General features: G+C 50.8%; 1 protein-coding gene across 4 annotated transcripts; it reads left to right on the top strand.

The window, feature by feature from the left end:
• Positions 1-2,124: 2,124 nt before the first annotated feature.
• Positions 2,125-14,123, top strand: HPCAL4 (hippocalcin like 4). Of its 4 annotated transcripts, XM_016140085.2 has the most exons (5): positions 2,468-2,487; positions 4,364-4,472; positions 8,321-8,490; positions 8,597-8,812; positions 10,139-14,123. In XM_016140085.2, the coding sequence occupies exons 3-5, from the start codon at positions 8,329-8,331 to the stop codon at positions 10,334-10,336; spliced, it is 576 nt and encodes a 191-aa protein (XP_015995571.1). In that variant the 5' UTR covers positions 2,468-2,487; positions 4,364-4,472; positions 8,321-8,328; the 3' UTR covers positions 10,337-14,123. The 4 variants fall into 4 exon arrangements, with proteins under 4 accessions (XP_015995569.1, XP_015995571.1, XP_015995572.1 ...); XM_016140083.2 differs by lacking the exon at positions 4,364-4,472 and having other exon boundaries at positions 2,125-2,487; XM_016140086.2 differs by lacking the exons at positions 2,468-2,487; positions 4,364-4,472 and adding an exon at positions 2,597-2,701.
• The last annotated feature ends 641 nt before the right edge of the window (positions 14,124-14,764 follow it).

The raw sequence follows: 14,764 nt of genomic DNA, 5'->3' as shown, positions 1-14,764 counted from the left end.
TCCAGGGCTGGGGATGAGGTTGTCAGAAGAAGCCACATATCAGTACCCTTGCAGTTTAGGAGGGCTTTTCCTTGTGTTCACTACTACTAGCTCTGCTGCTAAGATTGGAATCGCATGTCTTGTTTGCCTGACACAGAGAAGCTGCTCCCAGGAGGCTGGGCTTTGCCTTTCTAATGCCTTGAGATATCAGAAAGAATATTCCAATCCAAGGTCCCTCCCCTCAAGGAATTGAAGGATCTTAAAGAGAGGCCTAGAAATGTAGGCTCTGTAGTCAGACTGCTTGGGTTCAAAACCAGCTCTGCAGCTTTCCTAGCTATGTGAACTTGGGCTAGTCATTTAACTGCTCTGAGCCTCAATTTCCTCATCTGTTAAATGGGAATAATAATAGTACCTGCCTCATAGAGTTCTTATAAGGAATAAACTAAGTGTTAGGATAATGCCTGACACAAAGTAAGTTCTCAGTATATGGTAGTTATTGTTAAGGAGCCAACAACTGTAGTGGAACAGTCAGATTCATGCCCGCATAATTATGTTCGGGGTGGCAAATGGTCTTTCTTCAGCCTGCTGGTTGAAATTCTTCCCCTGCTCCGCTGGGCCTCCTGTACCAGCTCCCACATTTTACAGACTAGGAGGCCCAGAGAGGGTCTTGCCCATGGTCATATGTGGTGTCATTGGCAAAGACGGAACCCATTTTAGAGTTTCAGCTACCACTCCCAGTGTCCCCACCCTCCCTGCCTCTCCTCACTTCCTCATGCCTTGGGTTAAGGTTCTCTGGGGAAAGGGATGACTTCTTGCCCATTTCTGGGTCCCCAGGGTCCAAAGTAGAGAAGGTGCTCAGGAAGTGACAGAGTTAGGACTTTCAAACACTTGTCCCTCGTGAGTCACCAACCAAAGGGGCCAGGGATGTGCCTGCTAATTGGAGCCCCGGGTACTGTCATGCTGCTAGGGCCCCAGACAGAAGACAGAACCTGCAGCGAGAGAGAGGGAGGGAGAGAGGGAAGAAGGGAGGGAAGGAGAGAGAGAGAGAGAGAGAGAGAGAGAGAGAGAGAGAGAGAGAGAGAGAGAGAGAGAGAGAGAAAAGCCTGGTTCCTCCCTAGCGAGCCAGTCCGAGGAGTTTCTTGGACCAGCCAGAGAAGCCTCCTCCATTCTTGGCAAGCGGGTCCTCGTCACCCTCCATTGCCTCGCCCACCTCAACTTTTGCTGAACAGAAGCCCCGCCTCTCCTCCCCTCCCCCTCTGCTGTTCTGCATCTCTGCTCCCATTTGACCAATCACTAGACTCCCCACCCCTTTTGACAGATGTCTAGTAGTCCCTCCCCCGCACGTGGCCCAGCCAGAGGCTATCCACTCCCCTTTAGCCCTCAGTTTAGAATCAAAGGGTTCCTTCCCATAGCCTTGGGTCAGGAACTCTCACCTTCCAGTGCAATTGGGGCGGCCCGGCCAGGATTTGGGGAGACCCCTAAGTGCGGGAAGGAGGTGTTCTCGGAGCCCTGAAACCTTCCAGACCCTCTCAGTGTAAACCGCCTGCGGTTTATGTCAACATCCGAGGCCGGAGACTGGCGGCGGCTGGGGACCGGCACCGTCTATCGGACGGGAAAACGGGAGGTTGGGAAATGAAATGGAGTGGTCCATGGGGTAGGTGGAGGGATCCTTCAGGGGGAGATCCTAACATGCTTTTGGGGGTCCGTGAGAAATAAGGAAGTCTGTCTGGGGAGGGCTTGGAACTAGGGACTGTAGGGAGCCCACGACTAGTGTGGGGCGACGCAGAGGTTGGGTACTTCGCCATCCGTGCAGCGCTCTCCGCGCCCACCCGCGCTCTTTTCCACGGCGTGACGGGAGTGGGTGTGTTGAGGGGCTGTGATGCGAAGGCGTGCGCTGCTGACCACCTCATCTCTTTCCTCCCCTCCTCAGCTTCTTGGCAGCTCCTCATCGCCTTCTTACAATTTCGGGTGGGATATGGTGGGGGTCACGTCTCGTGACTCACCCCTCTTCCCTCCCCACCCCCGCTGGGGCCCAGAAAAGGAAGGCTGAGACTCGGCTGTGGCTCTCCCGTTTCCATAGCAACCGTGAGATTGTTTTTGCGAATCCACTTTAATCTTCAACACTTTTCACCTTAGCCTATGGCCTGGAGTCTGAAACTCAGGGCGGGATACAGATCGGGGTACAGCCTTCCCCCATCCTCGCGACTCCAGGAAGGTCAGTGCGGGCGGGGCACGCTCTGGCAGCCGGGCCTCACTGGCTACCCTGTCCCCACCTGAAACCCCGCCTGCCACTCCGCCCCAGTGGAGCCAATCAAAGCGCAATCTGTCCGGGGTGAGGCGGGGCTTATGCAAATCGTGTCGGCTCCGAGAGACACATAGTGATACAAGAGCTGGGAGGCGGCTCCAGCGCGGACCTTGGAGAACCTGGCCTCCAGCCCGCGAGCCCATCTCGGTCCCCGCGGCCCGCTGAGGCTCGGAGCCATCCAGCGACCCGGCGAGCGGCCTCAGGTAACGCGGGCGGGGCCGGGCGGAGGCCCTTGTTCTCTCCCCTTCCACTCTTCATTCCTTTCCTCGTCTCCTGTCTCCTCTGGTTCGTCTCCCAGATCCCTATCATAAGTGACAGCATCTAGGGATCCGCCCCTGGCCAGGGGACCCAAGCCAAAGTCCAGGCTCCATGGGTCCCAGGAAAGGAGGCAGAGCTGCCTCCTTACTCCCAGCTCAGGTAAGAACTACCATTGCTCTGGCCCCCAACACACACACACACACACACACACACACACACACACACACACACACCTGGAGATGTGATGTTGCCAGTGCTAGCGGAGGCAAGTGTCACCGTCCCTCCTTTGGAGATAGGTAGTCCACCCAGTCCCATGGCAACCTCCCACTCCACAGATAGTCCCCACCCACATCTCTCGGCCCCACCAGCAGCTCGCTGCATTTCACATCACAAGGTCCCTGCTCCCAAAGACGGCCTCTACCTCCACAGAAAGCCCACTCCCACTTCACATTGTCCTTTCCTTCCACCCATCAAGCTGACAGAGCTCACAGCACATACCTTCGGGGAGGGAAGAAGCTCCCCTCCGGTCCCCACCCCCCCAGTACTTCTCCTCCTGACGCTCTCTCAACAGCGCCCCCTCCCCATGGTCTCAGTGCTAGACAGAGGCCCCATGTTATGCCTCTTTTATCTTGGTCGGAGGACTACAGGGACTCCACATCTCCTACCCATCTCCAGCAGACCACCCACATCTGTCAGTCGGTGCTGCCAAGATCCCAGCCTCCTTCATCTCCCTCACCCCTCATAGCCAAAGCACGAATTCCTCCCATTCTACTAATCAAATACCTTTCTAATTCATACCCTCTCTGGCCTTCCTGAACCCAGTCACTCTCTCTCTCCTGTCTTCCTGCTGCTCTGCAGGGACTATGCCAAAGCTCCAAGTGGACTGTGTCACTCTTTTCCCTAAGGTAGCCTGGACCTTGAGTGCAGCAGAGTTGGGTTCAAATCTTACCCTTGCCTCAGTGCTGTCTGACTTTGGCTAAGTCACTTCCCTCTCTGATCCTTCATGAAATGGGGAAGGAGTCAGAACAGAGGGTGGACTGGATGAGATGATCTTGAATAGCCTTCCAACACTGACACACTCTAATTCTGTGATTATAAGAAAACAAGATCCCATTCCTCTTTTCCTGAACCATTAGAGAACCCTCAGCGGCTTTAGGCCTCAGCAAAGGAACATTGCTTCTTACACAAGCCTAGATCCAGGCCACCCACTCCCACACACTCTCCAGGCCTGGGCCCCTCCTCAGCTGTTAGGAGTCTCTCGTAGACCAGCAACCCACATGGTATGGACAGCTCCGAGGCTGAGGTAGTCAACAGGGCCCACCGTTTATCATCCTCTGCCTCTCATTAAGAAGAAGGAGAAGACCTGGCTGCTGCTGCTATGGCTGCTGCTTGGAGAAGAGCAAAGGAGGAGAGGAAAAAGAAAAATCTCCTGACCAGAGAGCTGTTGTCACCATGGCAACAGTCTCAGCACCAGCTCCTCTGAAGCTGGGCGAGGGTGTGGGATTATTACATCCCTCTGTCCCTTCCACCCTCTCCGCCACCTCCCCATTTGAAGCCCACCACCCTGATCCCTGCCCTGTGGAAGAAGCCTCTGGGCACAGAGGGGCAGGGGTTTTGTGTCTGGGGCACTGCCAGCTTCTTCACAGCTGGAGGGCAGCCCTCAAGAGGTAAGCAGAGGCGCCTGCGCATGGTCAGCAGGGTTACAGCACCAACAGAACGTGCCCCCAGTGCATTCTGGCCTTTGCCTTGCTGCTGATGGACTCTACTTGACCTTGGGTGAACTCTTTCTTTCCCTGGGTCTGGCTTCCATCTTCTCCGAAGTGGGTGCAATGTCAGCAGAACATAGAGAAAACAGCCTGAGGCCATTGCACAGAGGAAGAAGGGGGTCCTGCCCATCAAGGATTATTCACTGAACATCCCTGGGTTCCAGGTATGGTCTTTAGGCCTCTACAGGGCAGTTCTGTGCAGCCACAGAGGGCAGAGACAGAACCCAGGTGGGGCAGCTACCAGAGGGCAAACTTAGGAAACACAGGAAAAGTACTTTTTTCCCTGTCCGAACTGCTCCAAAGTGGACTGGGTCATACTGGGAGAGAATAAACTCTTTGCTATTGAGCAAAAAGTCCTGGAGAACTTTTCTTGGCTTAGGCAAGGGTTTAATGCAAAGGCCTCTCTCAAATCATGCTCCACCCAAGAATTCTAGGTGAGGGTCAGAGAGCTTTGAAGTCTACATACTGTGGGGTTCACCTGCACAGTCTGACAGGGTCTACTCATATCTGAAATACTGTGCCCGTGCTGCTGACTGTCCACTCTCTGGGCCGAGATAGGCTGATCATAAGGAAGTGGGTTTCAGCCAGGCCCGCAGGCTGATTATAGCTGCATCAGGTCAGGAGAGAAAAGAATTTTAGGGGAGAGGAAAGCAACTAAGCAATAGGTAAGGTTCTGACTGTGAAAAACTTGGCTTGAAAGAAGTATATAATTGTGAGAGGAGTGGAGGTCAGTAAGGCTAGACAGTCAGGTACCTTGACACCAGATTCTAGAAGATTCTGGAGTTTGAGGGGGCCTTTGGGCATTGCCACCTCTAGCTTACATTGCACTTCTGGGCAAAGCCAGAAACAACATTGCCTCCAAACAGAGGAATCAGAAGAAAGGCATTCCCTCTGAGACAGTTGAGCCCACAGGCATGGCTTAACAAGCAGCACCCCAGCTGGATTTCAGCCCCTCGACTGTGCCCCTGGTCCTGACTGTGGGGAAACAGAGACTGTAGTGAAGGTTCTAGGAGCACTTCAAAAGAAAGAACAATGGGACTTTGTGGCAAGTTGGACCCAGGGAAAAGGGAGAGGGGAAATCTAACTATGACCCTGCTGACCATGCACGGGCGCCTCTGCTAACCTCTTGAGGGCTGCCCTCCAGCTGTGAAGAAGCTGGCACTGCCCCAGACACAAAACCACTGCCCCTCTGTGCCCAGAGGCTTCTCCCAGAGGGCAGGGATCAGGGTTGTGGGCTTCAAATGGGGAGGTGGCAGAGAGAGAAGGATTATCACAGGTTGAGGATGAGTCTGGTTGTAGATGTGCTGAGTTAGAGGTGCTAGTAGGCTACCCCGAGGCATGGATATTTCCGAAATATCAGACACTGTGGCCTGGAGTTGAGCAAGATGGTCCAAGGGGGAGGCCAAGAGGGAGATCAGAGCTATGGTTTTCCTGAAAGGCAGGTAGAAGTGGGGAAGGTCTGTACTGGGCAAGAGAAGCCAGTATTTGGAGAGGGTGGACCAGGCAGTGGCATGGATTCAGCCTGGGTGCTCATCTGGGCCCTTCCTCTGACCTGCTGTCTAAGTCTGAGCCAATATCTTCTTTCTCTGGGTTTTCACTAAAATAAGAGGATAATGTTAAAGAGCACTGCCAGCTTTGACCTGCTGATCTAAGAGCAGTAAAGGGAATAAGGAGAAATGAAGGAGGACGAATAATCCCTAGTGTGCCTGGGACCAAATGGGGGCAGGGAACAGTAATGACCCCAGGAGACAGAGAATTGTGGGAAGGCAGCACAGGGCAGGGAGGAGAAAAGGGGCAGAAGGTGAGAGCCACACAGACTCGATGACACACACAGAGACTGTGCGTTCTGACAGATTTGCAGTCTCATACATTGACGTGCTCCCACCCACACCCTGCCCCTCACACAGATACTCAGGCACATCCCACAGGCGACAGCGGAAGAATCTCTGCCTCTCCCATCAGACACCTCCACCTCTGGGTTCTCTAGCTTCCTTGACTATAGTCTGAGCCTTCAATGTGCTTTGGACTTGGGGAGGGGGCAGCTGGGTTTGGAGCCTGCCTCCTTCTGCCCATGGCGTTCCAGAGGCATGCTTAACTCTGGTCCCAGTGCAACTTTTTTGGACCCTAAAGTTCCAGGTTCTTGAAGATGGCTTGTCTCCTCCTTCCTGGCTTCTCCTAGGGGCATATAGGATTCCACATCCTCTGAGGGTGGTAGCAGGGGGGAGGATATTGCTACCCCCACTATTTCTTGATCTTTCTCACAGCTCAGTGGTGGAATCTGAGGCCTAGAGATATCCTGTAACTAACCTGAGGTCATGCAACAAGGGAAGAAGCATGGAACAGACCATTTGGTTGTTTAGTGCACAGCCAGCAGTAAAGATTAGAAGCCACACTGGCCTGTGGTGGGAGGGGAATTCCTTCTGATGCCCTGAGGCTTCCTTTTCCAGGGTATCTTCATGACAGGCTCCCCTGGGGTTGGAGTCTGGTGCCCTTCTAAAGATTCCAGGCAGGTCAAAGTCACCACCCAGGCCATCTCCTGGGAAACTCAAGTTCTAGAGGGACATTCCTCCCATAGTGTTCAGACAGAAGTGTCCACTCAGCCTTCAGGGACTGGCGAGGCCTCACTCTGGCCAGGCTTCCTGGAGAGGGACTGTATGCACCTCTGCAAACACTTCATCTGGCATAGACTACCTGAGGGGCTCTAATTCCAGCTGGGACTGACTCTTTGTCCACCTCAAACTTGCCTCTCAGCAATACTACCTCCATTCACTTAGCCCTACATCTGAGCACTCGCCTCAACTCCTCTGTCCCTCTCACCCTTATGTCCGATCAGTCACCAAGTCCTGCCAATGTCCTCTCCTGATATCTCTCGGTCCATCCCCATCCTCCACAACCCCTAGGTTGATGTCATAATCTCTTACTTGAATGCCACAGGCCCCTCTCTGCTCACCATACCTTCCCCATCCAGGTCATCTTGCATGTTGTAGCCAGAGGAACAATTCCAAAACACGTTCCTTCTCTCTGGGTGCCCAGCACCTAGTTCAGAACCTGCCATGTTGTTAGCATTCTGTAAGTGTTTGTGGAGTGAATACTATCTTCTTAGCCTTTGCTTTAAAACCCCAGTAGCTTCTCTCCTCCAGTAGAGGCTGACTCCTTGGCATGGATTGAAGGCTTTTACATCAGTCATCTACCTCTCTGATCCAATTATGAATTATTAAAGGTTAGTTCCTGTCTACTTTATCCACATCATTAGCACAGAGCCTAGCACACAGTCAGCCTTGCTACATGCTCATGGAATGAACTAATGAAAAGCAGAAAGTAATCAGGGTCATCAACGCTACCAGCTAGGACTTCTATTTTTGTACAGAGGAAGGAGGGAGAAAAGCTTCCTGCTGGGGTGGCCTGGAAGGTCTTGAGGAAGAACTTGAGAGATGGTGCCAGGCAGACACATGGTAGTAGAGGAGCTTACAGAGGCAGGTGGGGCTGAGTGTGAAAGTTCTGAATAGCAAGGAGAGACTTAAGACTACTCTGTGGGTGTGGGGAGCTGTGGTAGGTGTAACCAGGGGAGGAGAGGATGAAGATTGTGGCATGTAGCACCTGTCAGTGAGAAAGAGAGCTGAGACCTGGAAGGCTAGAGATCCTGGGTACCAAGAGAGAAAACCTGTGGGAAGAGAGGGAGGAGCCTGCTGTGGAGGCCCTTTGGGGAAGGGGGGGAGAGGATAATTTAGGGAAAGGGCCCCCCTCTTGTGCTGGTGGGGTGGAGAGGGGCAAGAAGGGGAGGCAGGAACTCCCATGGGAAGGGATGTGGTGAAGGATAGAGCCCAGCTGTAGGAAGATGGGGCTTGTTGAGGGTGGGGTGCTGAGAGGTGGGTGACCCACCCTGCTGTGGATCCTGGCTGTGGGAATGTGGGTTTTGTTATGGGAGGGGGCTGCTGTGGAGACAGGGAACCCTGTCCTAGGAGACTTGGAGGACCGCTGCTGGACCAAGTTGAAGGAGCCTCCTGTCCCGCAGGCCCCGCCATGGGGAAGACCAACAGCAAGCTGGCCCCAGAGGTGCTGGAGGACCTGGTTCAGAACACGGAGTTCAGCGAACAGGAGCTGAAGCAGTGGTACAAGGGCTTCCTGAAGGACTGCCCCAGCGGCATCCTCAACCTGGAGGAGTTCCAGCAGCTCTATATCAAGGTGGGTGGGCCAGGGCGTGCGCGCGGGGGCGGGGCTAGGCACCCCAGGGGGCGGGCTGGGAGGGCCAGCTGTCACTGTGCCCCAACCCCTCTCGTTCCTGCCTCAGTTCTTTCCCTACGGTGACGCCTCCAAGTTTGCACAGCACGCTTTCCGCACCTTCGACAAGAACGGCGACGGCACCATCGATTTTCGGGAGTTCATCTGTGCTCTATCAGTCACCTCACGCGGCAGCTTCGAGCAGAAACTCAACTGGGCCTTTGAGATGTACGACCTGGATGGCGACGGGCGCATCACGCGCCTGGAGATGTTGGAGATCATTGAGGTGCTCTGGGGCGGATCTGAGAGGCCCGGGTGTGCTGGGGTGACCCGCCCCTGTCTTCCCTGCTGGTCCCCTCTCTGGCACCACCTTCTCCAGCCACCCTCCTCTTGGGCCTCAGGAGCCTCTCCTTCCCTGCACCCCACCTCTCTGCCCATCCTGCCTCCCAGGACGGTTGGGCTTTCATTGTAGGACAGGCCCTGTGCTAAGTGCTTTACCTAACAACCCTGGGGGGTAGGTACTGGCAGAAACCCCATTTGCAGATGAGGAAACATAGAAAGTAGTGGTTCATGATTCAAATCCAGGGAATCTGACTCCAGAGCCTAAATTCTCTTTACTCGTTATTCTTTCAACAAATATGTATTGAGTGCCCGACACATGCCAGGCACTGTTTAAAGTTCTTGCTTTCGTGGGACATTCCTTCTAGTGAGAAAATTTAAAAACAAGAACAGTAACTGAACTATGCTATGTCAGGCAGTAAATGTTATGAAGAAGATAAGCAGAGCAAAGTAAGGGGAGAGCGAGCGGTGGAGGAAAAGCAATTTTATAGGAGTAGAAACGTGAGCAGCAACCTGAATAAGGAGAGGGGGCTAACCCTCTGAGTATTCTAACCCTCTGACCACACACATGTCTGGGGAAGAGCGTTCTACGCAATAAATGCAAAGACCCTGCGGTTAGATTGTATTTGCTGTGTTCAAGGAGTGGTCGGGAGGCCGGTGTGCTAGAGGGAAGTAAGTGAGGGGAGAGTGGTAGGAAGGGGCTCAGATAGGTAACCAGGAGCTCAATCACTTAGCATCTCACAATCTGAGATAGAGATTTGGTTTTATTCTGAGTGTGATGGAAAGCCAATAAGGGTTCTCCCTCCTCCGTGTGGACAAGAGACTGGGGTTGGGAGGGCAGCAGAAGTAAGGAGACCAGTTAGGAGACCTCCACAGCAGCCCAGTCAGGAAGAACAGTCAGTAGAAGTGGTTGGATATAGAATTTATTGCAAACTTAAGGCTGACAAAGGTTGCTGAAGGTTTGGATGTAGGTGTGAGAGAAGGAGAGTCAAGAATGACATCGAAGTTGTTGGTCTGAACAACTAGAAGTATGAATGTGCTATCTACTGAGATAGGGAATGCTGGGGGAGAAGCAGTTGGAGATGAAGAATTGGGTTTTAGACAGGTTAGTGTGAGATACTCATTAAATATCCAGTCTCAATGACCATAGATCACTTTCCAGTATCCTCACCATCTCCCAGTATTCTCCCTGCCTACCCCCAGACTCCCTTCCTTCACCCCCAATCCTCTCTCCTCCTTTTGAGTGTTCATGCCTCCTTCATTGCCTCACTAGGCTATCTACAAGATGGTGGGCACCGTGATCATGATGCGCATGAACCAGGATGGGCTCACACCCCAGCAGCGTGTGGACAAGATCTTCAAGAAGATGGACCAGGATAAGGATGACCAGATTACTCTGGAGGAGTTCAAGGAGGCAGCTAAGAGCGACCCATCCATTGTGCTGCTGCTGCAGTGTGATATGCAGAAGTAGAGAGTAGCGGCTGGTGAGGGGCAGGGCCCCTGGCCAGAAGTGTGGCCACCTCCCAACCCCATGACCTCTCTGGCTGGCCCTTCCCTGGGAAGAGGAGGACACCAGCCTCACTCTCCGGCCCACCCACCCCTTTGTCCAAGTCCTTGCTCCCCTCAGTCGTGATCCTTGAGGGACCAGCTTACCCTGGAAAAGAGACAGATCCTCAGGTATCCTGTAGTCTAGAACTACCCCAGTCTTGGCCCAGAATCTACATCCACTGGGCATAGAGGAGTTGAGTTGGCTTTTGCCCCTAGAGGCAGGGTTAAGGAGGGTGGCTGGGATTCTGCTTTGAAATTCTGTTCTTCCTGGCCAAATTGAGTCTGTCCTTTGCTGAGGACCCAGATCCCTTATAGGTGGTCTCTGCCCGGCCCTCTTGACTCTACCTGGCCCTTCTGGCCCCAGCCTTTGGAGCTTTCATTCAGTCCTTTCTACAGCTAACGTTTATCGAACACCTGTTCAATGTCAGGCACCTCTAGATGCTAAGGATATGGTAGTCTACAAGACACGTTCCGTGCCCTCCGAAAGCTTGTAGAGTCATGAGGCAGACTTCCAGTGGTCGGGGTCTTAAATGGAGACCTCAAACAGCTGAGCAGGGGGTGTATTAAATCTTTCCGCTCAGCTCCACACAGAGATACAGAAGGATGAAATGAAAAGTGTTCAGAAGTCTAGGAACCATGCGAATGGAATTTTTAAGAAAAAATAGAAACTTATGTAATACTTATTTTTTTAGTACCCTTTAAAAGAGCTAAAGTCATTTTGTTAGTTTAGGATATTAAAACGTACTTTATATTACTTGTTTTTTGGTAAGATGATCAAGTGAATATAGAAAATGCTAATTTTCATGGGAAAAAAAAGAGCTGAGAAAAAAAGGGAGAAAATACCACCAAATTTACCAGATTACATTTTTTCTTATCCAGCTAAATGCTGAGCTGTCACCATTTGCAGCTTCTGCTGCTTCCTTTTTAATGATCTTTTTCAATTCAGTGAGCAACTCTGTTGTGCACTTACTCTGGTTAGATGCTGACTTCAGAAACAGAAAAAATAAGGTTGGTAGAGAGTGAGACAGTACATTTCCCACATCTTGGTAGCTCCTTTCTGGATTTTCTAGTTTCAAAGATGGGCTTGTTGTTTCACTGCTACAGAGTGGAAGGAGCTAGAAGAGGACCACCTGGCCACTGTTTAGGCTGCCAGGCTGCAATGGACCAAATGACTAAAAATGTGCTGGGCATGCTCCATTTGAAAAGCTTTTCCTCACTCCACATCCTACACCTGCCAGATTATTCATCATATTCCAAGTGCACTGGTTTTGCTTTCCATTGTCTGCTTTCTGATTTTGGATCTATGAGCTATCGAGCTGCATGCTTTGACTGCCAGGAAATTCATCTTGCTCCTTCATCCAGTCTTTCACTTTACTTTCTCCTGTATTTGTGATCAGAAATTACCTTTAATGTGTAGTGGCAGTTGATTTCCTCTTGAACTCCTGGTGAAACAGTCTAGTACACAGGTGCTGTCAGCCCAGGGTGGAAGCAGGGAATGGATACTGAATTGGGGGGCGTGGGACTGTATCTGCAAGAAAACGATGAAGCACACCTCTTACTGCTGAGTGCTCACCTGTCCTTCTCTGCAGGTGTAAACTCTTGGGGATGCTGACCTTTGGTCCCAAACTCTATTGGACATTCCTTCTTGCTGCCCTTATGGGTAGCAGGGCCACTGGGTTTCCACCCTCTTTCTATCCTACCTATGACCAGCCACATGGTAATGCTGGGGAATTCACATCTTCAGGCAGTAAGCAGCAGGTTTTTGTTCAGTAATGCCTCAAAAGATCTTCCATTGCTCTCAAGAGTTGGCCTTAGGTATATCTTGTGCTGTCAGTCAACACCACAGATACAGATGCTCAACAGCCTGTCTCAGCTGACACTTCCAGTGGAAAGCTTTTTACAAAGTGGAGTTTCTATCCCCCATACATTGAATCTAATCTAACTCCCAATCATGCAGAACTTTATGGCTTTCAAAGTCTTGCCATCTCTCTCCTCTTATTCTATCCTCATAGCTGAGAGAAATGAGGGTCTTTATTCCCTTTCTTCAGACTTGGAAACTGAGGCACAGAGGGGGAATTGTTTGCTTAAGAGCACACAGTCAGGAGGTAGCACAGTGCCAAGACTTGAACCCCAGGCTCTAAGAAGATTTCTTCCCTTCAGAGTCTCTTCCCTGCTCATGTCTCTGACTCTTGAGTTGTACATAGGTTGACTGTGGGGCAAGCTAAGTTGGTTTTGGTCTTTTACAAGCTTCCTGCTAAAAAATTTCTGAGGCTGTAGTCTTCTAAAAAGAAATAGAAGCTTGGTAGAAGTCCTCACATTTTCAAGCATCTTGTTTTATGCTTCCGGGAAGCTCTGCTAATAAATTAATGCTGTCCTAGGAGGCCTCTGACCCAGAACCTTGGAAGTATCTTGCATTGTCTTTACCATCATCTTCCTCCCTAAGAGAACTTTTTATTTCATCCAGCTAGTAGGCAAATCGTACCTGCGAGGGCATGTTTGATTACTCCAAGCTTCTGGACACATATCTCTAGTGATATTTGCTGATCAGGACAAAGATTCTCATACAGCCCAGAAGTGCTGAACACTTAATGCTAGACCAGGAACCAGGACCACCCTCTTGCTGTTGGGAGAAGCCACAGGTAGGCCAGGTCTTGCTCCCACATGCACCTGGATGTCCCAAGGACTGTGTGCTGTGGTAGAGCACTGGTTCCACTGTGAGAAAAGAAGAAGTCCTCCCATTTCTGCTCCAGGTGAGAGGGACTTGTCACAGAATACAAGGTTCACAGAGATTGAAGATGGCTCACATAGACTCAAAAATATACAGACAGTTAAAACATGGGTATATCCAAATTCTCCTTCGAAGTTCTGTATCTTCTTTTAATAGCTCTATGAATTGCAAGATCCCAGAATCTGCCTCCTAATTGTATTCTGTCTTCATTCAACCTTTTGGGCTAATTAATGAGCTCCTTATTTTTGCTCTTTAAAAACCATCAGCAAGGGCTACTTCAGATGGCCACTCCAGCCCTTTGAGCTATTGTCAGGATTATATAACTTACTTTAAATCAAAAGTTAAGAAAAAGGAAGCCCAGAAGCAATGACACTGAGTCTTTTCCTGATAATAGCAGAGTCCCTAGAGGTAGAGATTAATCTTGCTGCAGAGAAGAAGAAAAGAGAAAGAATAAGAGAATAAGCTGGGGTTTCTGAACAGGGTAGTAAGCTGCCACTGTAAATATTTTTACACAAAAATTTACAAAAGCAACAAATATTTTCTGAAGATCCACCCTGGGTGAGGCTTTGTGCTGACTTTAGAGATCACTCTGGGGGCAAGAATACATTTCTTACATATTTTATTCATCGTTTTTGAAAAAAATATAATTCAAATCCTGAAATTGAAACATCTCAGAAAAATATGAGATTTTCTTTCTGAAATTTTCAAGGTTTTCTATCTTTGCCAGAATGTGGGGGCAGAACTGGGCTTCCCATGGTATCTGGCCCTTTCTGCTTGGTGGAAGCTCCAGGATTGTGGATGCCTAAGGAAGGAGGGGGACTGGGTGGCAGAGGAGGGCCTCCCAAGTCATTCTCCAGCATAGCCCCCTATTTCCTTTAGAAGTGTTATTCCTGGCTGTGCCCACAGTGACTGTCCTCACTGTTCGATCCTGTGCTTTGTAGTGTGTTTTTTTTCACTGACAGCGAATAAAGGTGTGACTGTGTTGAGGGTTCCTACTCTTCTCTAAGCTGGGATAGGGCTGGGGTGAGGGGAAAGAGGGAGCTCACACAAGTGGGACTACTTCAGTAACTCCTCAGGGCTGAGGTCCTTGTTCTAGCAAGGACTCTGGTTACATGGAACAGAGACCTATTTGATAGTTCGAAGAAAGGAGAAAGCAGACTACAAGGGACCTTAACGGTGAAAAATTCAGAATGCCCGGGACTTAAATGAACTAGAACTAACAACGAGGCCTCTCTCTTTTCTCTGGGCCTTACAGGCTCCCATCTCCTTGGCAATATTTGCATCTGTGCTCTTTCCCTCGGCTTCTCTTTAGACTTCCTTGGTTTATCAGCATAAAGTGGCTGTATCCCAAACTCTGTATGAAGACTCGCCAGCAACTAACAACTCCCATCTGTGTCTCCTAGTTCCGGTTCTCAAGCAAGAGAATCTGATTGGTTCAGCTTAGCTTTTGGTGGGACACCTTGGTCCAATAGTCTATGGCCAGACCAGATGCTGATATGTGGGTTCTGTGGGTGGAGCAGTTCTCCCAAAAGAGAGCTAGCAGCAGCAGATAGTGGGGCTTAGTTTCTCCCTCTGTTCAGTGGAAGGCATCATTAAAGCCCAAATGAATGGATGGTGGGCAGT

The sequence above is a fragment of the Rousettus aegyptiacus genome, unplaced genomic scaffold, assembly GCF_014176215.1.
Source record: "Rousettus aegyptiacus isolate mRouAeg1 unplaced genomic scaffold, mRouAeg1.p scaffold_m13_p_1, whole genome shotgun sequence".
Lineage (NCBI taxonomy): Eukaryota > Metazoa > Chordata > Mammalia > Chiroptera > Pteropodidae > Rousettus > Rousettus aegyptiacus.
Note: the sequence above shows the minus strand (reverse complement) of the source record. Positions and strands in the feature narration are given on the sequence as shown.

Excerpts from the sequence above, each read along its gene's own strand:
- HPCAL4 (XM_016140083.2), top strand. The coding sequence starts at position 8,329 with ATGGGGAAGACCAACAGCAAGCTGGCCCCAGAGGTGCTGGAGGACCTG. Across the intron at positions 8,491-8,596 it reads TCCAGCAGCTCTATATCAAG|TTCTTTCCCTACGGTGACGC; the intron begins GTGGGTGGGCCA and ends TTCCTGCCTCAG. Across the intron at positions 8,813-10,138 it reads AGATGTTGGAGATCATTGAG|GCTATCTACAAGATGGTGGG; the intron begins GTGCTCTGGGGC and ends TTGCCTCACTAG.